Source organism: Notolabrus celidotus, chromosome 21 (assembly GCF_009762535.1).
Source record: "Notolabrus celidotus isolate fNotCel1 chromosome 21, fNotCel1.pri, whole genome shotgun sequence".
NCBI lineage: Eukaryota > Metazoa > Chordata > Actinopteri > Labriformes > Labridae > Notolabrus > Notolabrus celidotus.
In genome coordinates, this window is record NC_048292.1 from 20,042,199 (window position 1) to 20,065,806 (window position 23,608).

General features: G+C 44.3%; 1 protein-coding gene across 7 annotated transcripts in view; it reads right to left on the reverse strand.

Moving 5' to 3' along the window:
* Nucleotides 1-775: 775 nt before the first annotated feature.
* The window catches only part of LOC117804905 (protein bicaudal D homolog 1-like), a 43,790-nt gene continuing 20,957 nt past the window's right edge, over nucleotides 776-23,608 (reverse strand). The window contains exons 3-14 of one of the 7 annotated variants that reach the window (XM_034673362.1): nucleotides 23,335-23,490; nucleotides 21,629-21,933; nucleotides 19,719-19,893; nucleotides 17,839-18,351; nucleotides 17,583-17,761; nucleotides 16,885-17,275; nucleotides 16,564-16,758; nucleotides 15,954-16,105; nucleotides 13,080-13,290; nucleotides 10,162-10,181; nucleotides 3,025-3,108; nucleotides 776-1,874 (exon numbers count right to left, since the gene is read on the reverse strand). In XM_034673362.1, coding sequence (XP_034529253.1) covers nucleotides 1,745-1,874; nucleotides 3,025-3,108; nucleotides 10,162-10,181; nucleotides 13,080-13,290; nucleotides 15,954-16,105; nucleotides 16,564-16,758; nucleotides 16,885-17,275; nucleotides 17,583-17,761; nucleotides 17,839-18,351; nucleotides 19,719-19,893; nucleotides 21,629-21,933; nucleotides 23,335-23,490 — 2,511 coding nt within the window. In that variant the 3' untranslated portion in view covers nucleotides 776-1,744. Of the gene's footprint in view, nucleotides 1,875-3,024; nucleotides 3,109-9,814; nucleotides 10,182-10,255; nucleotides 10,367-13,079; nucleotides 13,291-15,265; nucleotides 15,312-15,953; nucleotides 16,106-16,563; nucleotides 16,759-16,884; nucleotides 17,276-17,582; nucleotides 17,762-17,838; nucleotides 18,352-19,718; nucleotides 19,894-21,628; nucleotides 21,934-23,334; nucleotides 23,491-23,608 lie in introns of those variants that run through there. The other 6 variants (XM_034673360.1, XM_034673358.1, XR_004629288.1 and 3 more) reach the window with 6 other exon arrangements.

Sequence of the window (23,608 nt, forward strand, 5' to 3'; positions counted from 1 at the left end):
GGCGCTCATGGAAAGCAATGACTTTGAAGATTATCAAGCAGGCTGTGTAAAACATTTAAATACATTTAAGAGGATGATGAATACATTTATTCATTAATTCACCTATTTATTTATGTATTAATTTATTCATGTATGTAAAATATGTAATTATTTGTTTATTTATTACATAAATTATTAATTTGTTTATATATGTATTTACCGCATATATTTTGTATAGGTAATTATTTGTTTATTTATTACAAATATTTATTAATTGTTTTTTTTATTTATTTATTTATTGCATACATTTTGTATGTCTAGTTTTGTTGATTTATTATATTTATTTAATGAATGTGATTATTTGTTTATTTATTCATATATTTAAACATATGTATTCATTTCTTTATTAATTTATTAATTGCATAAATATGAAATGTATTTATGCTTTTTTTATTTATTGCATATATCTAATATATCTTTTTATTTCCTAGCCGGTAAAAATGTAAGCAAAAAAACATTAGCATTATCATTTCATATTTTCACAGAGAGAGATTTATCTTATTTTAGTTTTTATTTATGTTTTATATTTTTTGTTCGAACTAATCCAACAGATCTGTCACCTCAGAAACATGAAGCTTAATGAAGATTGCTGCTTTGTCCAGAAGATGTTCTTAACTGACTCTGGTGTCAGGTTTCCCCTCTCTTTATCTTATCAAATATCAGAGACTTCAAACTGTGCATCATGAGAAGAACTTTCTGTAAATTGTTGATCAAAGAATAAATAAAGAAAAGCGACTCGATATCAGAAGTTTTATTTTGATTTAACAACAATATTGCTTGTTAATGCTGATTAATCTCTTCTTCACAGGTTCATTTGAACCAGCAGTCAGATGAAGTCATGGGATAAAAACATTTCTTTATGTGTTGCAGCTTCAGGATGTGATGCAGGTAAACATTCAGGTTTTAACCCTTCATGTTTCAGTTTTACAGCGTGGCGGGTACAAAGTGGGGAAACGCTCTCAGTGTGTCTGACCTGGAGGGAGACCCTGATCCAGGCGTGCAGGGTTCAGGTCTCTTCAGGTCCAATGATGATATCTTTTTGTATGAGTACACTTTATGTTCTCTGCTGTCTCAGCTTTATCCTGATGTTTCACCTGCTGGCAGTTGAGTGAGCTCTGCGAGTGAATCAGAAGAGTTAATGGAAAGTCTGAAGTCACGTCCAAACACCGTCAGCTACACACAAACGACACGATGAGTACGAACGTGTGAGATGATGCTAACAGTCACACAGAGGATGATTTTGGAATGCATCGCTTCAGTTTGTGCTTTTCTTACTTATGAATGTGTGAATACATGTTGGAGGTTGAGGACGCAGAAAGGTGATGTGTAATGATTTAACATGAGAGTCACAAAGAAGCAGAAATGTTGAAACATCGACCGACAGAGCTGCACATGCTCAAAGAAACACACACATGCTACACTTTAAAAGCCATGCTAGTGCTGTGCTGCACAGAAACACATGATACAGGCGTGTTTCTGCATACACACACGTTAACTTTATGTGACATAAAAACAGAGTTTATGAGACTGCAATGATTAAAATCAAACTGAATGATTGAACATATAGGTGAAATGTTCTGCAGATCAGAGTCTGCAGGTTCAGGAGGCTCTGCTGGCAGTAGCAAACGTCAGAGAAGCTCTTCTGTTTCTCCAAAAGGAAAAGTGTGAGCCAGGCACTCTCTGTGGAGGCATCATGGGACAGGCTTCAGGGGGGAGAGTCTTCACAGAGGTCAGGGGTCAGGTGTGGTGGAGAGAGGAGGGCAAGGGGCTTCAGGAATCCAGACAGGAGGCACTCGTGGTGGGCGTCCACTGGGCGCTCCAGGAGGGTCGACATGCTGCAGAGACAGAGGCGAGGGATGAGTTTATAGAGGACGTAAAGACGAGAGATCAGGTATTTTTGACTGAATAGACTTTATACTGGTGTTGATACAACATCAGCCTTTTCTTATAAGACTATAAACTATTATGCCTTTGAAACTATGTGCTTTTCAACTGCAGAAACCAGGGTTTGAATTTAGTTCCTGGGTAGTTAATCTCCCTGAAAAGCTCCTGTACTTTCCAAAGGTCCAGGAATTTAGGGGGCTGGGCCTGCAATGCTGAACGTACCCTCAGTGTTTTTTTTTCACCCTCCATCCACAATACCATCACACACACCTGTGATTCACTTGGTTTAATAACTCCTGAACATTGGTCTTATCTGAGCCTGATAGTGTGAATGAAACTCTGTCAGCTCCCGGTGTTACAGTCTGAAGAGTGACCCTGTAAACTGGAGACCTTCAGCTGAACGTGTCAGTGTTTGTGGAGTTAACAACAGCTGTTGAGACACAGAAGGAGTCTTCGGGAATGCATCCTAGTTTAGTTTAATTCAAATGTCCAAATATCCAAATGATCATCTAAAGACGTTTGTGAAGGATACACCGGCTGACAGTCTCCAGTTAACATGGTCGCTCTTTAAACTGATGTTGAATGTTGAAACATCTTTGCTAATCACGCTCGTCTCCTTCTAAGTGTTGATCAAAAGCAGCACAAGAGGAATCTCCTTCATGCTAACAGGCTAACATGACGATGTCTACCTGTCTGTCTCCTTCTATGGTGTCATCTTTGTTGAATGGCCTTCGTCTCTGTCTTACTGCCCTCTACTGGTCTGGAGGTGTAGTGCTGTTACTTTTTTCCCCCCTCCGTCTCTTGCCTGATTTAAATCATCTTCCCAGGATTTCAGCCCTTGGTCGAAACACAGACAATAACGTGGGTCTCAGGAACCATTAAGTTCCTGGAAGAGTAGTTCCAGGATCTAAAAGTTCCTGGGACTTCTGGTGGATATGCACCTTTTGTATTCTGGTCCTGAGACTTTATATTTTCAGGTCTGGGTGTCTGTGTTCTCTAATTGGGGGAAAGCGGGACAGCGTGCAGCCTAAGGGAGAGATCTGTGAAGGGCAGACGATTGTAATCTGTCCCCACAGCGTCTGCAGGTGTGATGGCTGTTACCTGTAAAAGGAGCTGAGGAGGCTCAAACCTTCAGCTGTGTGGAGGGAAGGAGGAGCGGCACTGTGGCAGAAGGCTACTGACGATCTGCAAGAGACTGGCGCAGTTAGAGACACACAGCTGCACGGATACACACTCTAAAATGATCCTTATGACATGACCAGAAAGACTCGACACTTACCTTCACGTCAGAGGATAGAGAGAGAGAGGGTGGAGTTTGTGTTTTCATGTTTAATGTGTGCACGACTTCCTGTTTATATGTTTATGCTAAAGGTTACCTTAGCATGCTAAACTCTGCAGCGTCATGGGAATCGCAGAGGACAAAACACCACAAACAAAGTATGAATTCATCAGTATTTACAGTTTATATGAACATAACACTGTACAGTTAAAGCTTTAAAATACTTGATATGTACACGTGCATTTAAAGTGGTCAGACAGAAAACAGGCATCGGACACATTCAGTGAGATGATCTCTAACAGTCTGGATGTTTGCGCTGCAGGGTCAGAGTCAGACACGAGCTCACATTCGAGGCTCCGTCACGGTAAATAAATCTAGATTCAGGGATATTAGATGATGCAAAGTGACGCTGCGACAGGAGTTAGAACCGAACAGAGAGGTCTTTTTAATGCAGACGGTGGAAGTGTCAGACTGACCTAGAGAGAACTACAGAGGAAGATGAACTGGTTTATGATCTTCATGAAGGTGAGGCTCCTTTACCTTTAGAATGCTTCTGAAAACAGCTTCATTTTTGTTTTTTAACTTTGATTCAACACATCTCTGAATATTTGAGCTGTAAGAAGACCAAACGTCTTTGTTTCTGTGTTCATCAGATCTTAAAGAGGAGCACACAGTCGGATTCATCTCCCTCCTCCTCCATGAATTATGTCTTTAGCCAAACTGATCCAGTTTTCCAGCGGTTTGACACCAAAATTCTATATCTATTTTTAGTGCCTTTATTTATAATAATAGTAATAATAATAATAATAACAATAATTGTATTTGTATAGCACTTTTAATTCAATCAACCAATCTTTATTTAAATAGAGCCAAATCACAACAAACACTATCTTCCCAAACAGAGAAGGTCTAAGACGTACTCTATGTTCTATTATTAACAAAGACCCAACATCAAGACAGGATAAGATCCAGTCCCATCTTACAGACAGGACTCAGTCTGATCTCATCTTAATCCACTATGAGCAGAGCACTTTGCAGCATTTAGCAAGTTACAGTGGCAAGGACAAACTTCCTTTAACAGGCAGAAACCTCCAGCAGGACCAGAATCATGTTAGACACACATCTGCTGAGACCGTGTTGGGGTTACATGTCACTAAGTGCTTCACAAAAACAGTAATAAAGTAATAAAAGTAGAGAGGTAAAATGTTAAAAAAATTAAAGACTAAAAGCTTTATTATAAAGGTGTGTCTTGTTAAGCAAAATAAATCTTCTACTTTTATTTATATATTTTAACTATTTATATTATTATATATTATCTTTCACTTTGATGTTTTAACTTATAAACTTTAATTGTTTAAATTATATATATTTCATTGTTGGTGTGCATTAGTCTCTACTTGCAGTATGTTTTGCCAAAGAACTTGCATTTGATTTCAATGAAGGGTGCTCTATAAATAAAGCTTGATAGGTTGAGCCTGAAAATAAACAGAAGAAATACTTCTAAAAAAGGTGAAGAAGTTATACCATCGTTAAGCTGGTTTGTAGAAATCTGACATAAGGCTCTGTCTGATCTAAAATCAGAAAAAACAATGGGAGAAAACTTTTGAATGGTCTGTTTTTATTGGAGATCAGGTCAGTTATTTTTAACGTTTGGATTGAAAGAGACTCTCGATTTCTCGGAGTACAAATTAATTTCCGGTCCAGCTCCCCTGCCGTAAATTTCTAACCATCGTCCACGTTGTAAGAAATCAGTCTGCAGAAACAAACTGCTCCACATCAGACTGAACTCTCAGTTAAGTAAACCTGTAAAGGTCTTTGTTTAGTGATTCGTGATTTCTTTATCTTAACAAAACAATAGTTGTACATTTAATCCCCAAAAGCTGCCTGCTCTCGCTCTGACCGTCTGTAGCCGTCTGTCCTTATTTGGTGTTCCTGTTCTGCTTAAGTCAATAAAAGACGACAGTTTGAACTATCTGGCGTTATTCGTGACCCGATGCAGAAGGAGGTGAGTGTGTGGTTTCTACAATCCTGCTGTACGAAGGTTTCTTGGTTGTCTGAGCGTAGCTGCCTTTTAAATATTAAAGCTCAGATGTAGAGCTGTCACGGTCACAAGACAACTCTTTCCATGTGTCTCTGAAAACAGCCGATAATCGGGCTGCATACTTCAAATGTGGACTTTGTTAAAACAATAAGAAGTGCTGTGAAATAAATTCTGTCTTCATTAAGATGCTGTTTAGAAACAGTCAGATCATTTACATCCAGACCTACGAGGTTTCACTTTGGTGGTTTCGTGACATTCATTCTGAGTCGAGTGCAAACATTCGTGCACGAATCCCGAACATGTTCTCCTGTTGTACCGTTAGACCACACAGACCTCAGAGATCAGTCCGAAACATCACAGTAAATGAATCTTGTATTTGGTGAAACATGGGGCAGAAACCAACATTTGACAGACTTCCTGTTCTCTCTCATTGGTCAGATTTTTACCCAATCAGGAGTTTAGCACAGATCAGTTTGTTGGCGAGGAGTGTGGAGGTGTTAGCGTCATGTTGTCTTTAAAAGAGTGAGGGAATCACAGAGAGGAGATTAAACTGGTTTCCTTTCACAGACAGGACTCAAGTGGTTCCTTAACTTGAGTCAACTTTAACCTGTCTGAACTCGTCCTCAGCCGATGAAGTCTGGATGATATTTAACACGTGGACGAAACTCTGTTCCAGATATTAGAGGATGCAATGATGACGGACTGTGAGGCATGCAGGAGCATTATCAGATAGATCGTAAACATCTCAAACATGTTACTAATTAAAGCTTTGGTGATGTCTTGCATCTCAATCAGCTGACATGTGGACCTCAGTCACGGATTATCTCACAGTTTTTACTGGATGATGTTAAAAATGATTGGACCACATGGTTGACTAAAGCTGCGTTTCCACAAAGAGGTTTGGTTCAGTACGGTACGCAAATCTTTGTTGTTCTACTGCCAAAAGGTCGGGGAAGGTCCCAAATTAACCGATCTGACTGTCCCACTTATTTGGCAGCCTTCTGTTGACGTATCAGGGATACCTATCAGATCCTAAAGGGTGGCGCAAGACACACTGCAATCCACTGATTGGTCAAAAAGAATCATCAAAGCAATCATCGTGCAACAGCAGTCTATAAGTCATTCTAACTGCAGGACGTCCTCCATTGTTTCCGTCTATTTTGTGTTCTACTTGATTGAATTTACTTGCAGACCGCATTGCGTTGTGCTGCTGTTACTTCATGCTAACATGTGGCAGATGCAGCTATCGCCATCTGACTTGCACCCCGCCTTACAGTGAGGGTAGAGTTGGCTGTTGAAACGCAAGTGAGACCAGGGTTCACAGGACCAAACCAGGCTGCTTGGTGGAAACGCACCATTAATCAGCTATGAGGTAGGAAAAAAAAAAAGTTTCACAAATATAAATTCACTTTAAGAGTTTATACAAATCTATCAGCCATGACTTGTCTCACTTATCTTGCTTGATTGGCATTAAATGCTGGATTTCAAATAACTTTCTTAGTCTGAATGACTCAGAGACAGTGGTCAATATGGATGCATCCTGTAAGCCTCATGATGACGTTGCTTACTTTATGTTTTGGGCCCCCTATCCAGCTATGATAAAGAAAAGGACAGAAGCCTAGTCTTCGTGTTTAGCTCTGGTCTCTCCTTTAATACTCAAAAAGCGGTGAAGTCTTCTTCTATTAGCTAAGACTGATCTCCATGGTTAGACCATTTCTCTTGTTTTGAGATTTAGAAAAGGTCATTAATGCATGTATTATCCCCAGACTTGATCAATGTGATGCTTTCACTAGCTACAGTGGATCCAAAGTGCTGTTGCACAACCAGTGAAGTGAACACAATGCGCCTACTCTCACCAACCTTCACTAGTCACCGGTTAGAATTGGAGTTTAACAATGACTGTTTTTAAATCCCTGCACAATTAGACAGCACAGACAGCACCCTATATTCGTGACCTTTAACCTTTTAAACACCTGATTGCTGTATGGGATCTTTTTGCAGCGACTTTTTAGGGACCTTCGCTGTTCACCTCCTGAAATTAGACATTTCCTTCTAGAGGATCTCAGATTAGTTCAGCGTCGTCTTGCAGATCATCATTTAAAATGTTCCTTCATCGTGGGGCTTTCTCTTAACACATTTGTTATAGCTATTTATATTCTTATATGATATTGTTTCATTGATTCTCAATATGACTGTTTTTACCAGCTTTTTTATCCCATGTATTTTATGTCTACCTGTACGGCACCCTGTGGATTTTGTCTTACAATGTGTTTTATAATTAAAATTATTATTATCATAAAATCTCCCCTAAACTAAGATGACCACCATTCTATTTATTGGAATTGCTGTAATACAGCATCTGGCCACTAAGGGGAAGCACTCAGCACACTGTGTGGGTCTCTGTGTGCAACACAATGTTTTGGAGTAGCTGGTTTATACTGACACTGGTTGACACTGAGCTTCACAGTGACTCTGCCGAGGTCTGAGCGATGGAGAGGCGACAGCTGTTTCAAGCTTGTTTTGGGCTCGCACTAATGGAGACCAGTACATCAGAAAAACCTCACAGTGCTCTTTGGAAACTGGACGGCTGCACAGGAAGGAAGTGATTGTTTGGTCTGTGATGGATGTTTCCTGCGAACTCACAGATTCAATCACACATCGAGTTCAGCTGAGAGCTCTGACTGTGAGCGCAGTAAAGATCAGGGAGGACATAATGTGGATGAACACTCAGACCAACACTGATCCTTCCTGAAATGCCATTTCCTGCTTCTTATAGACGGCTTTATAGAGTTGAAAAAAGCTGTTATGGCAAAGACGACTTTCACAGAGCCCAATCAGAAGTCTGGAAAACATACCCGCCTGTCAAATGAGTTTTGCCCCATGGTGCATATTTAAAACCTGTCAAGAGTGCATCGATTTACAGAGTCAGAGCAAAGTCTACAGTCATGTGATAGTCGTAATACATAGGCACAGAAAGAAATGATGCAGAGGAGAGAGGGAGGATGTACACTGAAGAAAGTTAAAGGGATTTGCCAAGCCTGTTTTCTGGACAGCACCCAGACCAGAATAAATCTACTGACAGTTATTATCTGATTCTGCTGAGTCATCGTCCGCCGCCTGAAAACAACCCGAGCCAAAAATAAATACACATGAAAACAGCTCAGCCTGTTGTGCAGGTGTGGAAACGTAAAGTTAAGGAAGCTCTGCATTAAAACGAGCCTTTGTTTTGAGACAGGTGTGTTATTAGGCTACACTGTGAAGGTACTGTATCATTAGATCTATAAGGCACACAGACACAGGGAATACGGTATCGTGTGTGCTGCAGTGTGAGTGTGTCAGATATGATGCCAGCCAACAGTACCAAGCTTTTCACTGTCGGCTTAGGTCCCATGAGAAGATCATATCAATACTTCTTCCACTGCAGAGGCATGTTCTCATGATGTTCTTGTAATTAACGGGTCTTATGTTTGCTGAAATAACAACATCATGATGCAGATTATTCAAAAGTCAAGCTTTGTCAGGTCTGTCCTCAAGAGGAGAAGAAAACTACTTTTACAATGTTTGTTTGTTGAATGGAGGTCTATGAAAGAGGATTAGAGACACTGATGTTTTTTTTTAGCTCTGACCTTCTTCACAGAATGTTCCATTTGTTCTCAGAATTCTGACATCAAAGACAGAATTCTGGAATTCTGTCTTTGATGTCAGAATTCTAGAACACCTGCTGTTGCTCTCCATGCAGACTGTTTCTCCTGCTGACACCTGATTGGTGGATACTACTCAGACTACAGACAGAGACCAGAACCCTTCTCAGACTAAAATCCAGACCCGGAGATCCAGATTCAACACGTTTCTGAACAGAGATAAATCTGACACACGACCCTAAACTACCTCTGTGGTGGACCAACAGGTGAAATTGATGTTATCTTCTCATGTGACTCTAGTTTGATGCAAATCAAGTATTTTATCAGCATTTAAGACTTTTTTAGAGCCTAACGAGTACTTAGTCTAAGCTGTGATGTGATGGGGGGGATATGTTCTCTCTTTATGAGGGGGCGCCATCTTGTTTGGTTGTGGATGTATCCCAGGTTGGATGAGGTTTGTCCGGTTCCCTGAGTTTGCTGCAGAGTCATGAACGAGCTGTTTCAAACCTGTCTGTACTCATTCAGTGAGGGTGCTACAAGATGAGTCACGATAGTCTTAAGTCACTTCGTCTTCCTGTCAGTACATAAACATCATTTTTTCATAAATCTGCTGTTCGTTGAATCAGTTCACTGATTTCAGCAAAGGGTTACGTATAATAATGGAATGGCCGAGTTTTTGGTAGTTTTGGGATCAAGTCTACTTTGTAGAGTCTTAAACTGATTTGACTTCCCAAAACCAGTGCTTTAAGTGGACAAATAGAAGTGCGTTGGCTTGTTTATCCTGTGGCCAGTATCAGTAAATCTTTCGTATTACGTACTACATTTCTCCAGTTAGTTAAAGAGAAAAGGAGACCTGTGTCATCATCCAGCTTTGCTTCAGCTCGTGTCCTCTTTGTGCCTGTTTGGAGTCAGGTACACAACACTTGTGTCGCCTTTTTACCCCGATTTATCTTTTTCATCCAACACTGTTAAGACTTTCAAGTTCGTATAAGTTGGTAACAATAGCATGGAAAGGCGAGGAGAAGTTACAGGCAGTTGGTAAGTCCCAGTATGCTGAAAGTCCCGCTACAACAAGGGGTTAAATTTAGAAGTGGCGATTCTGCGTACCGGAGAGCGCCAGCCCACTTACTTACTACTTTTTTTTCTCTAGGCTGCATAAACATTACACAGAAGCCCAAACTATCAGTGTCCCTCTGCTGCAGCCAACCTTAGTAAACATAAAGTGAGAGACAGCCGTCGGCTTAGCCGGTGAAAAGAAGAATGAATAGATTACCTACCTAAAGGTAGAAGTCTTTACCTAAAGACCAAAGAGGTAAAAACAGAGCGACTTTAGATCATGGGTTACACACCAGGACTGACTTAAGCTCTTACTTTGGTTTGTACAATGCTGAGACTCTGGACTCTGCTGATCTTACGCGGGTCACATTTGAGTGCTCTTCACCTGCCTCACTCCTTCTTCCCTGTCACAACCCTGCACACAACCTGCACCGATATGTGATTGTTTGGTTAAATAGAAGGGAAAGAAGTCTGCAGTACAGGAGCATCCAAACGTGAACATGCATAACTGTGTTTTGGTTATATAGGAACGAACCTCTGGGTTGAGCCAGAGGAGGACAGATCTGTTAAAGGTTGAACTGATGATGGCAGCAACCCTGGACGGGGGATGAAGGACGCTCATTGAGGTCCTTTTGTACCCCACCATGACAGTAAATACAAAATGTACCAGTGGCTAGTCCAGCACTTCAAGGTCCAATCCCAGTTCCAGCCCTTGGCCCCACTTCAAGGCTTTACCCCTCTGTTATTGAGCAGGGTGGGGCTCTGACAGGTCATTGGGTGGTGCTCATCTAGCCCTCCAGCTAATGTTTTAGGATATAGACTGCAGAGGAATGGTTAGAGAAAACTCCCAGAATTATTAGCCATAGCGTAACGTGGAACATGGGTATAAGTGTTGACAAAGAGGCCGATATCTTAGTGAATTTTCGTGCAATGATTTGTGACTGAGGATGTTTTGAAGGGCCATTATCGAGTGGAGGGCACTCTGAAGCTTGGACTAGAGCCAAGAAGTGGAATTGGGATTGGACCTTTGCCCACAGCTGTCTCATGATAACAGGGTGAATGTGTGAGAAAGATTATAGAGTGAAATGAAAGCTCGGACACTGAAGGAGTCAGTATGCTTCAAACAATGCACAAATTAAAAGTCTGGTTAGACTCCTCACATCATTCTTATGCTGGGACACTGAGGGATGCATGGCCAGGTGTGCGCCACAAAAAAATGACAATGCCATCGTCCATCGGTCACTGCTGACAAAGGGGCTTCAACTGAGTGTACATGGCCCTCATGGGGGAAGGATCTACAGAGATTAACAGCTGCTGATGCAACGGGGGAAAAGGGGATACCATTTTTCAGGGCCTAGAATTTTGTTGACTTCATCATTCGTGTAGGCATACTCTCAGTTATCTGCAACAATCACAGCCAGGTTTTAAAGACTCTGCTTACAAAGTTTGCACACTATCACACCCCCGTGGCTCAGTGCACAACGACAAAGCTCAATGAATAATGGTGCACTGGTGTTGCATGGACCAAACACCATACCCTACCTCCGATATCATCCAAGGACCAAGGTTCCTGCCTCAGATCTACCATTGCAACCACTGTTCTGCACCAATGCTGCTCTCAAACTTTCAGCCCCACCACCTCCCAGCATCCACCTGCAGACCCTGACCAGGGGGTTTAAGATGTCACCTCATCACTCCTCAGATCCCCCCCCCCCCCCCCCCCCCCCCCTCCACAGGTCTACGCTTTCAGCTGAGGCTTCACAAGTTTGTTTGAATCATACTGAACCCTTTAGCGTCCAAGCCTCAAAGGAAAAGCTTGTACCTAAAGACGTGGTGTACAGTGTTTGCGTATACAGCATATGACTGACTACTATTAAAAGAGAGTGGATACTACAGTGAGTACAGGAGACAGACAGTGTTGAAAGAGTCATGAAAGTGTCCGCCAAGTGTCCAGTCAATGTTTGAATCACTTCATGCATGTGTTATCTCCACCTGAAGAACCTAAACTCTAAAAACTCTCATCAAAAAGTCTCATTAACGTCCTCCTGCGGACCAATCAGCAGCCTCAGAATAAAAGGAAGGCAGGGCTGCTTGTGCTCCTTATGTCAAATCCCTGAGCAAAGTCACTGAACATTCAGAACCCATCGGCCAAAGCTTAGGCACTGGAAACAGGAAACCATTCTGTCCTCCTCTCTGTGAGCCCCCACTCTCTCAGGGGAGATCGTGACGGGCGGTCCAGTTTTTGGTGTCAATAAGGAGCCTGGTGGAAAGCCTTTGGGGTAAAGGACAGTTAGTGCCGGGGCCGGTAAGAGCTGGAGTATCTGGAGTAGAGGGGCGTGTAGTGGGAGGAGTGGCTGTAGGAGGTGGAGGCGCCTGAAGTGAGGTAAGAGCTGGAGGGGGTGAAAGCAGGAGAGGAGCTATAGTAGGAAGGGGTGTAGCTGTGGGAGGACGACGGGAAGTGGGAAGAGGAGTAAGGGGAGGATGAAGATGGAGAATGGAAAACCGAAGAGCGAGTCAGGGTGGACAAGGGTCGAGTTCGGGGTGAGGGACTCCATGTGGAGCGCCGGAGCCCCAAAAAGGGGGACTGATAGGGAGAGGAGGAGGCTGAACCTGGCTGGGTGGGCCTGGTGGTAATGGTGGAGGAAGAGGAGGAGGAAGAGGAGGAGGATTGGGTGGATGTATGAGTTTCTGGGGCCGAGTGTCTGGAGAGGCCTGAGCTATGGGGCAGGGTGGGGGAGATGTTGACACTGAAACTGTGGGAGTCAACCACAAGCGTCCGCACCCCAAGGGTCCACTGGGAGTGAGCCAGCTTCATGGGGGTTGAGGGCGGGGTCCGCATGGAGGGAGAGGAGGGGGCCTCTAGGGATGGAGGGATCTCTTGCCCCAGAGTACCAGCCAATGAAGCGATTGCTTGTGACGATGGACTACGAGGGGGAAAGTGTGCAGAAGGGGAGGTTAGCGCTGAGGCCAGAGCTGCAGCTGCTGCACTGACCAGAGACGGGCTAAGGGGCGCGGTGGGGTCATCAGGAAGGATCGACGTAGGACTAGTAAGGCTGCAAAGTGGGAGGCTGATGGGGGCCAAAGCTGAGGTGGACTCTTGGGATAGGTTGGAGGCTGAAGCCGAGGCCGGGGGACTTACTTTGGGGGTGCTGGTCTTCCTTCGGGTCAGCCTGCTGCCTCGGGTGCGGTGGGTCTGCTCCTGATCAAAGGCCAGATCCTCCAGGCGCTGCGTGAGGGCCAGTTTCTGCTGGATGGCCATGCGCAGGAGGGAGTTCAGAGTTTTCTTCTCATCCTCGGCTGCAGCCAGCTGCCTCTGCATCTCATCCAGCTGGATCACGTACTCGTCGCACCTGAGGAGAGAACAAGACTTCAGCAGGGTGGAAGTACAACTAACAGAAAACCGCTTCACCCTGCGGGACAGGGGAAACATTTGGAAACACGTGCATCTAGCTGAATGAGAGGATCAATACATTCTCATGTTTCCCTGGAACATTAGGTATGAGATGTTTGAAGACGGTTGGAGGGTCCTGGTTGGTGAATTTTGTTATGACCGGAGGCAACACGCAGAGCAGGCTTGTGCTCTGTTTTTGTTCTTACCTAAGACAATCAGTAGCTGCCAGCAGAGTTATGCAATCACTACCAAACTGGCAAAAACAACATCTCCAGACTAAAACAGATAATAATGCTTTTTTGGAGTATGCAACTCCTTTGTTTTTACGCAATGCTGCACACAGAAATGAAGGAGCGACAGCATGGCAGGCTGAAAACTAGTGACATACGTTTTCTAGTCATCTTATGCAGATGACACACTTGTATGTTCCCTACATCCCAATAATCCAGACACTTTAGATCATTTGTTATATCGCCTCACTGACTCTTACAAATTCTAAATCATAATCATTGCTAATTCTTGCTCCTCCAGACTTCTCTATAGCAAGCTTGGTTCATTGACGAATAACGTCACGATGAAGGCCAAAAATCTGAGAGCCCGTTTTTTTCAATCTCAAGCAAATCTCCAAAATAAGATCCTTCCTTTCTCCTTCTGATCATGCTTTTATCTTTCCACCTTTAGATTATTGCAATGCACTTTGCCTGGTATCAATCAGAGCTCCCTCCACCGACTCCAGCCGGTTCAAAACATTGCCGCTCAAGTACCAGCACATCCCTCACGTGCTCGCCAGCTTACATCGGTTTCCATTTTTTATTGCATTGATTTAAAGAGTTTATTGACTCTTTTTAAGCTTTAAATAGATTTGCTCTTAAAGGTTAAGAGACCTTTTGACCCCCATGTGCCTCTGCTGGATGTTCAAGGATTGTGGCTTGCAACCAAAGACAGGCCTTTGCAGGGACACCACCAAATTTACCAGGTCATCAAGTGGACATGGCCTTTCATTAATGTTTTGTCAAATTAGACCCAAAAGTTTGCTCTGGCATCCCAGAATCAACCTCCTCTATACTAGCTCCCCCCTCCCATCATATCCACAAAGAGAGGAAGGAAGAGAGAAAAGAAGAGTTTGCAGAGAGATGTGAGAAAGAGGACAGAGGGATGCCTGTGAAGGTTCTCAGTCATCCAGGTCATGGTAATTCAAAGGTGTGTAAGGCAACTGGACTGATAGAAAATCTTGAAAAGAGACAGAGGGATGTATCTTCCCATCATTCGCTAAAGATGCAAACTGGTCTGTTTCCCAAATTTTAATATGTTCCTTTAAAGCTGGGGTTGGTAGTCAGATTTAAACCCACTTTTTGTTTTACTGGTTAAAATGATCTTTATGTCCTGATGGCAATCAATACATAATGTGTTCCTAAAAAAGAGCGAAGAAAAGCTGCTATCTACAGCCGGAGTAAACCTGGGAAAACACCAACCAATCACTGTTTTTTGGGTGCCAAAATTTTAAACCATTCAAATCCTGTCCTGCCGTTCTGCCCGCCTCCTGCGCGTACATTTCTTTGGCATGTACTCAGAGTCCCCCTCCCCTGCCTCTGCTTCCCCTGCCTCTATTTACTGCCCCTCTCGCTCGACCTCGGGCCTGTCCCCTCTGACCAGATGAGGTGCTTTGCTCAGGACTGTAGTCCGGAACAGAGTCTGAAAAGCTCTCACCACGGGGGCTCTGACAAGCAGAATAATTAATGACATTTAGTAAGTCCTACAGAAAATGTATATGTATTGTAGTGTCCATCCGGGTGCTGTAGGGATGACGAGCTGATTCGTGAACACGTTGATCTTTAATAACGGGTCACTGTCGGCCGTGATCACGCCAACCAACAAAGCAACAATCAATGTTTGAATGAATGAAGAACTTCTCCTCTCGTCTCTCCTCTCTCCAGCTCGCACACTCTACACCTCTCCTGATGCCTTCACTGACTGTCAACACTGTAGGAATTAAGAACATCTACACTGAACACGTTTAACAAACAGTAGAGCTGTTACAGTGTTATATGTGTTATAACTTTTCTCCTGATATCGTGTCACCAGTACAACTGGATAATGCTAGCATGACAGTTGTGAGTACAAACAGCAGCCATGTTTGTTTGTGTTTTTAACTTTCACTATGATAATGTTTTGGTGAGGACCGATTTTGAATCATTAACGATCATATGGTCTCAAGTCAGTGGCGCTCGTGCATGTGAGCGGGGGGGGTCGTTTTGGAGGAGTTCCGAGGGAGGAGGGGAGGGGTTAGACGGAGTCATGAGGAAATGCTACATTCAAATTCATGCTAGTTTTCCTAGACTACCAACCCCAGCTTTAAGATAACAAAGTTTGTTGATCATTAGACTGAAATACTTTAAATACAAATGAATACATGATTCAGAAATGAAATCTGATAGCTGCCAAACTTTTGATATTTCCTCTGAAGTCGTTTTTATTGATTCTGCTTCCTCTGAAAGTGCAGCTGACAGGAACCGCTTTGTGGCTTCATCACTTAAACCAATGTTTCCCATCACTCAGTCGTCTGAGTCATGTTTATTGTAAACTGAAATCAAATGTTGAGCTTTATCGGCTCTCAGCTCTGACCTGGTGGCGAACATGGCGCGCAGAGAGGAGAAGGTGGCGGCGTCCTCCTTCAGGGCCTTCAGCTCGTTCCTCAGCTTCATCATGGTGTCGGTCACCATGGACTTCTCTGCCTCGTACTTACTCTTCAGGTTGGCCAGAGCGCCCTCTGCTGTCTGGAGGAACACAGATCACAAATAGGACTTTTCACACATCCACAATCTACTGCTTCAAATCTTTAAATTTCTCTTTACGTGTGTGTGTCACTTTCAAATCTCAATGCACAGTGCAGCTACAGGTGTGAGGGCTCTGTCGTATCAAGTAAAGGTGTATTACGTCAGATCCACCCTTGCATTTTAAAGAGGGCACTGTATCCTGACTGCACCAAGGAAAGGTCAGGACAGACGAGTCCTTTAATCAGCTGAATCTGTGGATGTGTTTCAGGGAAGCCCGTAAACATGCAGCTATAAACTGCTGGACTCATTCCTCTGAAAGCATAGTTAAACCCGTCACAAGGTACTGTCTCCAGATTGTGTTTGTAAGCATGTGTCCGTTTAAACCTCTGCAACATCTCCAGAATAATCCTACACTCCACTCAGCCTCACTTGAAGCACAAACAACTGCAGTGCCTCACCTGTTTGTTGGCCTTCAGCACCAGCCTCAGCGTGGCGATCTGCTCCCTCTTGGTGCTCAGCAGAGACTTGAGCTTCAGGATCTCCTCCAAGCAGGTCTCCTTGTCCTTGTCCAGGAGAGGGGCCAGTTCTCGGGCTGCGGCTCTCTGCCTAGACAGCTGCAGAGACTGGTCCACAGCTCGCTGGAGGTGTTTCACCTGGTGGAGAGAAGGAGGGAGGAGGTGAGGAGAGAGGAAGTAAGGAGGGAGGAGGTGAGGTCATACAGCATGTTGGTGATGGTCTGTATTCTGGAGGGGGGGAAGGAGACTGAGACGTGTTGGTACCTGGTCTCTGATGATGGCGTTGAGGTTGTAGATGTTCAAGGGCTCCCTGCGCAGCTCACCAGCTGGCTCCAGGGCAGGCGAAGATGATGAGGATGATGATGAAGAGGCACTGATGCTGGGTGAGCGGGTGGGAGGCGTGCAGGGCAGCAAACTCTGCTCCGATGGCACCGTGGGGCCCTCCCTGCCCCCCTCCTTCTCCTCTCGGCCCCCCTCCCTCGATAAGGGCTCCTTGGACGGAGACTCCGAGGGACTCCGGGACTCTGCGGGAGTTGAGGTTGTTGAAGCGACAGCGGCCAGCCGCCTGGCGAGGCGAGGTGTGAGGAGAACTTTGCTGTTGTCTGAAGACATGGCTTTAAGACTGGCACTGAGGCCCCGGAGACCCCGGCCTTGTCTGGGAGAAAAACAGAGTGAAGAGGAGTCTTTAAACATTTGATGGATACCTGCAAAATATCCTGCAATCTCAGCGTTAGTCATCCTCGTCTCTGCAGAGACAGTAGCTCTGAAAACGAGACACAGTTTCAAACTTCTGACCTTAAGGGACGACCACAGATTACCGTGTCAGGATGGCTTCTCAGATTCTGGCACACCTAATCTCAGAGCCCATTATAAATATATTAAAGGTATGATCTGTGTTTGATTGTCCCGCCACCCTCCCCCTCAGTGTAAGTGCGCGATCTGGATCAAACCCTGGATCAGACCTGTAGTAGTCCAGCATGACGCGGTTGGGCGTTTCGTTGTTGCACAGGCAGACGTGGTGGTACAGCTGGGCCAGCTCCTCGCTCAGCGTCACCAACTCGTCCTGAGCTGCGGTCAACGCCCCCTGGCTCTCATTGGCTCCTGACTTAGCTGCCTTTAACTCTGCCTCCAGAGAGGAAGCCTGAGAGCGAATGAGAGGAGAGCTTTGTATCTCTCTGTCATGTGATTCAAACAGTCGGACTGAAAGTGACGTGTTACCTTCTCCCGTCCCTCCCTGCAGCTCTTCTCCAGCGTGGCCACCTGCCTCTCCAGCCGCTGCAGCTGCCCGCTCTTCCTTGGCTTCTCCTCTGCTGCTTCCGCTGCGCTCTGAGCCAGTCTGTCATGGAGGGCCTTTAGCTCCGCTTTGAGCTCCACCACCTCCGTCACAGCCACACGGTACTTGCACTGTAGGATCTCCAGACCAGGCGTCTGATATGAAAACATCTGACTTTTGTTTAGAGTCTCACTCTTCTCCTCTTCTGTTTTCCCATCGTCCTCGCCCTCCTCCTCCCGGTCCATCTCCATCAGGGCCTCAGCATTGAGCTGGAAGGTGGCACTGCTGTGGGCCTCCTGGTGAAGCTGGGCCCTACGATGCAGGCGTCGGAGGGTGACGACTCTCTGGCTGAGGCGGATGGACTTCTCGTGCTGTTCCGTCAGGGCCCCCTGGGTGTGCTGGAGCTGAGTCTGAGACTCATGCAGGCTGGACATCAGGACTGCTTTCTCTCGTTCAACCTGCAGGGGGCAGCAGCATGGTGGAGGAAAGGAACAGACTGTACATGAGACACGTTTACAAAATCTTTTTACAGGTTCTTATCATTTTACACAGGTTAAGACTTTTGGTTTGCTTGTCTGTGAACAGCTAACAAACAGACGGTGACTCAAAACTGAGGCCTCTCAGAACTTTAATGTGCATACTCACTCATATTTTAGATGTACTAACTGTAAAGTGTGAAATGATCAGTGTTAATGATTTGATCTTTGAACAGACAGCAGGATTATCTCTGTGTGAGGATCTCAGCCTCTTTATTCCCTCCCTGGCTCAGGGTTCATGCACACCACTCAGCAGAGAGGCCAAGTCTGTCTGGCACAGAAGTCAAACTTGGCTCAATGTTTTGTCTCTCTCTCCATGTTTCTTTTCTCTCCACTGTCTGCTGTCTCTAAAGGCTGACATGTAACACAACTACACACTATGTCTGCCATCTGAATACATGCATGCATGCAAACATGGCAAATATTAGAGTTCAAAGCTGCAACTTTTTAAAGATGCTGCAGTTTTTCTGCTTGCAGCTTCCACATGTGAGTCTTTCTGGTTTCTGTCCTGCTGGGTAACATCCTCTCTTTGGGTGTTGGACAAAATAAAACGTTTGAGGACGTTATGTTGAGCTTAAGGAAACTCGTATGGATATTTTTCTGTAAATTAATCCTGCGAAATAACATCTGATTCCTAATCCTGAGCAGCTGAGACCTTGAAACTTAAATATACACTTGAGACTCAACCTGAACCTTGAACTAAGATTCTTTAAACTTCATCATGACATGAAGATGTGTTTGAAACGTTGGCCAATGTCTCATTCCTTCAGGTGTTCAGGAGGATGCTCTAACACAGGAGTGTGTTCCCAACATCACAAAGACCAGCGGAGACGAGAGCAGTGAAACCTCTGCTCTGCTGATCGATAGTGTCGTGTGTCAGCTGAGATAAAAATAAGCTCTTCCTGCAGATCGGCCAATCAGAGCGCCGGCTGGGAGCAAGGAGGGATGAGATTACATCTACAGGAACTGAAAGGTGGATGTGTGTGTGTGTGTGTGTGTGTGTGTGTGTGTGTGTGTGTGTGTGGAGTGTGTGAGTGTGTGAGGGAGGAGACAAAGGGGGAAGTGAGAGACAGAGGGCTTTACGCAGAGGGAGTACTGTCTGTCAGCAGGGCGGACTGTAAATTATTCAGGAGCTTGTTCCAGAAGAGTCACGTGGTGGATTATTAAACCAGCAGCAACAGACGAAGAGAAACAAAACAGATTCACTCTTTACGAAGATTTTACACAACACCAAGAAGAATCCAGAGACCTAAAGACTTCAAGGTTAATCGACAGAAAAGCAGAGTCACCGTCAGGAGCTGCTGCTTGAGCTTCTGGATCTCTGTCAGGTTCATCTCACTGAAGAGGTCGGAGGTCGTCGCCCCCTCAGCTTTACGACCCGATCCCCGGTACTCCCCGTTAGACCTGGACCCCGACCCGGCTGCTGTCCCTGCTGCAGTACCGCCCTGCAGGTGTCCATTACACCTAACACAACAGAGAGATATACAGAGTTATTTTAAGATCCACAAGTGTGTGTGAGAGAGATAACCAGCAAAATAAACACAATACAAAGATACAGGCCGATGTTTGACTAAATGTAATTTCACCATGTGCAGAGCAATTTATAAAAGATTTAATTATCTGCTAATTATGAATATCTCTGTCACAGCAGTGCAGGATTAGTGCGGGGATATCCTGATTCTTCTGACTTCAGCACAGCCAATGATAAACCAAGCCTCAGTGGCTGAAAATGAAGCTAATGCATCAGTCCCAGACACTGCAACAAGTGTTCACTAGAGCAGGGGTTCCCAAAGTGTGGGTCGGGACCCCCAGGGGGTTGCAAGACACAAATGGGGGGTCATGAGATGTCTTCAAGAATGTTTTTTTTTTAGTTATCTAAAAATAGTACATTTTACTCATTTTAATAAAAATAGCTAAACTTGAAATAAAACCTTGAAAATAGAAAATGTAATGAGTTTTCTGCCTTTCTTTGTTGGCAGATGACTCCTAAGTTTAGGGTTAGTGAACAGTTAATTATCAAAAGCATCAGTAGCAGTAGGTTCATTCATAACAGCACAGGAAACACAGCCACATGCTCATATAGGTAGGGTCATTTTCTGCAGACCAGCTAAATGAAGTCACATTAAATCACTTTGAGGGACAGTGGGGGTCACAGGCTGAAAAGTTTGGGAACCCCTGCACTGGAGTGTGTCTCCTGCAGTTCCTCCAGTGTCCACTAGAGTGTGTCTCCTGCAGTGAGTCAGTCCCCATAGAGCCCCATGTTAAAATGTTACAGCAGAAATAAACATGTTTACAGCCTGGTCCAAAAACAGTTTGGGTCTCTATTGCTCATTTCTCTCTTCATGACAACTGTACGGCTGAATTTATATACAACTCACCTGTTCACATTAGATTAATGATTATAGAATTAGGGGTGTGGCCTCTTTCATTGACAGGTGGGAGCTGCTAGCTGTTTGCTAGGAGTCCCCTCAGCTAATTCAGTGCCCGACCTTTAACTTCTGGGCCATGTTTGTGGTGTTGGAGCCAGGGGTGCATCTCGCTTGGCTGGAAGTGAAGCTTTCAGTATAGGTCAAAAAATCTGTCTCCCCCTTTCATTTGAATGGGGGAGCAGTCAAACTTTAAAAAATAAATACACGTCATACGAATGTTTCTCACATCCGTCTGCTGTGGTGATATGTAGTTATTATTTGACTGTTTTGTGTTCAAGTCCTCTTTTTCCTGAAAAGTTTATTTTTCGTTAGTTATTAGAGGTTAAAAAACGGGGTTTTACTAACGAAACTTCAAAGGACACACAGCGTCTTGTGACGCTACGCTGTAGGGCGGAGCTCGTTACCGTGGCAAAAACAGAAATTCTGTGGCTTCGCAGGCTCTGGCTGCACAATGGCTGCGCCCAGGAGCGGGATTTTTTGGCTTCAGAACCGTACAACAGGAAGAGGCGGAGCAACGATGTCCATTTTTATTCACAATCTATGGTACGAGCCTTTCAGAGATTAGTGAAATCCTAAACTCTTAGCTTTAGCCAGGGAGCTGATGAACCAGTGGGTGACATCCTTTTGGCTGTCTCTGTTATTTATGCAGGTGATAAATATATAAATATATATTCACAGTGAATGGAGGAAGATGAGTTATAAATTTTAAAGATCACTAAAAATGAACACGTCACACTCTTGCTTTCTTTCTCTCTTTTGTGTGTCCCCACCTGCCGGGCTCCTCTGCGTTGGGGGACATCAGAGTGGTCGGGGTGGCGTTTCCACTGGGCGGGGCGGAGGTGAAGGTCAGGTGTGCACTGCCAGTGTAGGCCACGTCACACATGCTGAGGTGGTGGACCAGCTCCCTGCGCAGGTGATTCTTCTGCTCACGCTCGCTCTTCAGAGACTCCAGCGCCTCCTCCAGCTGACCGTCGGAGATGTCCTTCAGCCGCAGAGCGTCCTGCAGCTGGCCGTTCAGGAGATCCCTCTCCTCCTCCAGGACCTTGATCTCATGTTTCAGGCCTTCGTACTCCACCTAGACCAGTGGTGGAGACACAGATGAAGTGACAGGTTGAGTATAAACAATCAAACCTGTGCTCTTTTAAGCATTCGGTGATTCTGATGTTTGTTAATCTCCAGATTAAAGCTGTGTGTAACTTCAAACAGAGATGATCATGAGCTCACCTAGCTTTTTTTCGGTCTCAGCAGATGTGTGCCTGTTAAAGGAAGTTTGTCCTTGCCACTGTAACTAAAAGTGCTCTGCTCATGGTGGATTAAGATGAGATCAGACTGAGTCCTGTCTGTAAGATGGGACTGGATTTTATCCTTTCTTGATGTTGGGTCTTTGTTAATGATAGAACATAGAGTACAGTCTAGACCTGCTCTGTTTGAGGAGAACATTTGTTGGGATTTGGTTATTTATAAATAAAGATTGATTGATTGATCTCTATAATTAGGTCCTGTGTGTTCTTTTTAAATTTATAGACGGACTAAACTGTGACCAAGTTTTACTCTTAGAAATGTAGTAATGTTACAGATCATTACTTCAAACAAATCAAACTATATCAGCTGAACTACATTCACCAGGTGTTTTAAAAATGTTTAAAATTGTTGCGTTAAAGTTTTAGAGATATAAGGAAAAGATCATTTAGGCCAAATCAAAGTTGAGACATTAACTTTTACATTCACTAAAGACAAGAACATCCGTCTGAAGTGCTTCTCAGACCTGCAAAAAAACGCCCATGCAAGTGAAATACTGATTTTAGGAGTCTCGTTTTGCATTTACATTCTTCAAGCCTAACACACATCCTCCACCTGCCTAATAAGACATTTAGAAAGCGTATATTTAAACAGATATTTAAGTTTGGACGTACTCTACATCAGAGTTTGCTTGCAAGTCATAATCTATTTGTTGGAGCAGCTCTATAGCATCTTTCATAGCTTCACACCAACGAATATAAAAGTAAGAAGGTGCTGCATGTGCATAAAAACATGCAACCCTAAAAATACAGTAAATACATCAAATATGATGTTTAACTAAAAGCTGTTTTCATATGTTCATTCTCTGAATCTCTTGAAGCAGTCACAGAAATCTCAAAGTGTTGTTAAATGTATTTTAATGTTTGTCTGTTTAAAAAAGATAAACTACCTCTGAGGTTTCGAGTCTGTGCAGGCTGAACCGGGGTTGACGGTTTGATTGACAAACAAGGAGAGTAACTAAAGACACGGATGCTGGACAGAGAGCTTTGTTAGCAGCGTTTCTGAAGACTGATGAACTTTGTAAACTGTTTCTTTGAGCAGCTCATTGAGCGTCCAGCCTGTGCTCCGTTTCTCTGCTGTGAATGTTTGTTTGGTTGCAGTTTAAAGCTGATGTTGAGGACTAGATGTTTGTTGATATGTAGCTCTCTTGCTCCTGTGTTGTGTCAGTGTGAATCACCTGGTTCTGTTTGAGCGTGGAGACCAGTTTCTGCAGAGAGATGTTCTCCTCCTCCAGCTCCGTGTAGTCCTGGAGGAGCCGGGACTCTCTGAACTTGTACTCCCGGATCTCCTCCCGCATCCGACTCCGCTGCAGCTCCAACATCTCGTTACTCTGCTGAGACACATCAGAGAAACAGAGCTGGAGCTGCATGCAAGACAGATAACTCACCTCCTGATATGGCAGTTTTAGGAAGACAACTATAAACATGACGCAAATCCACATTTCTGTTGTA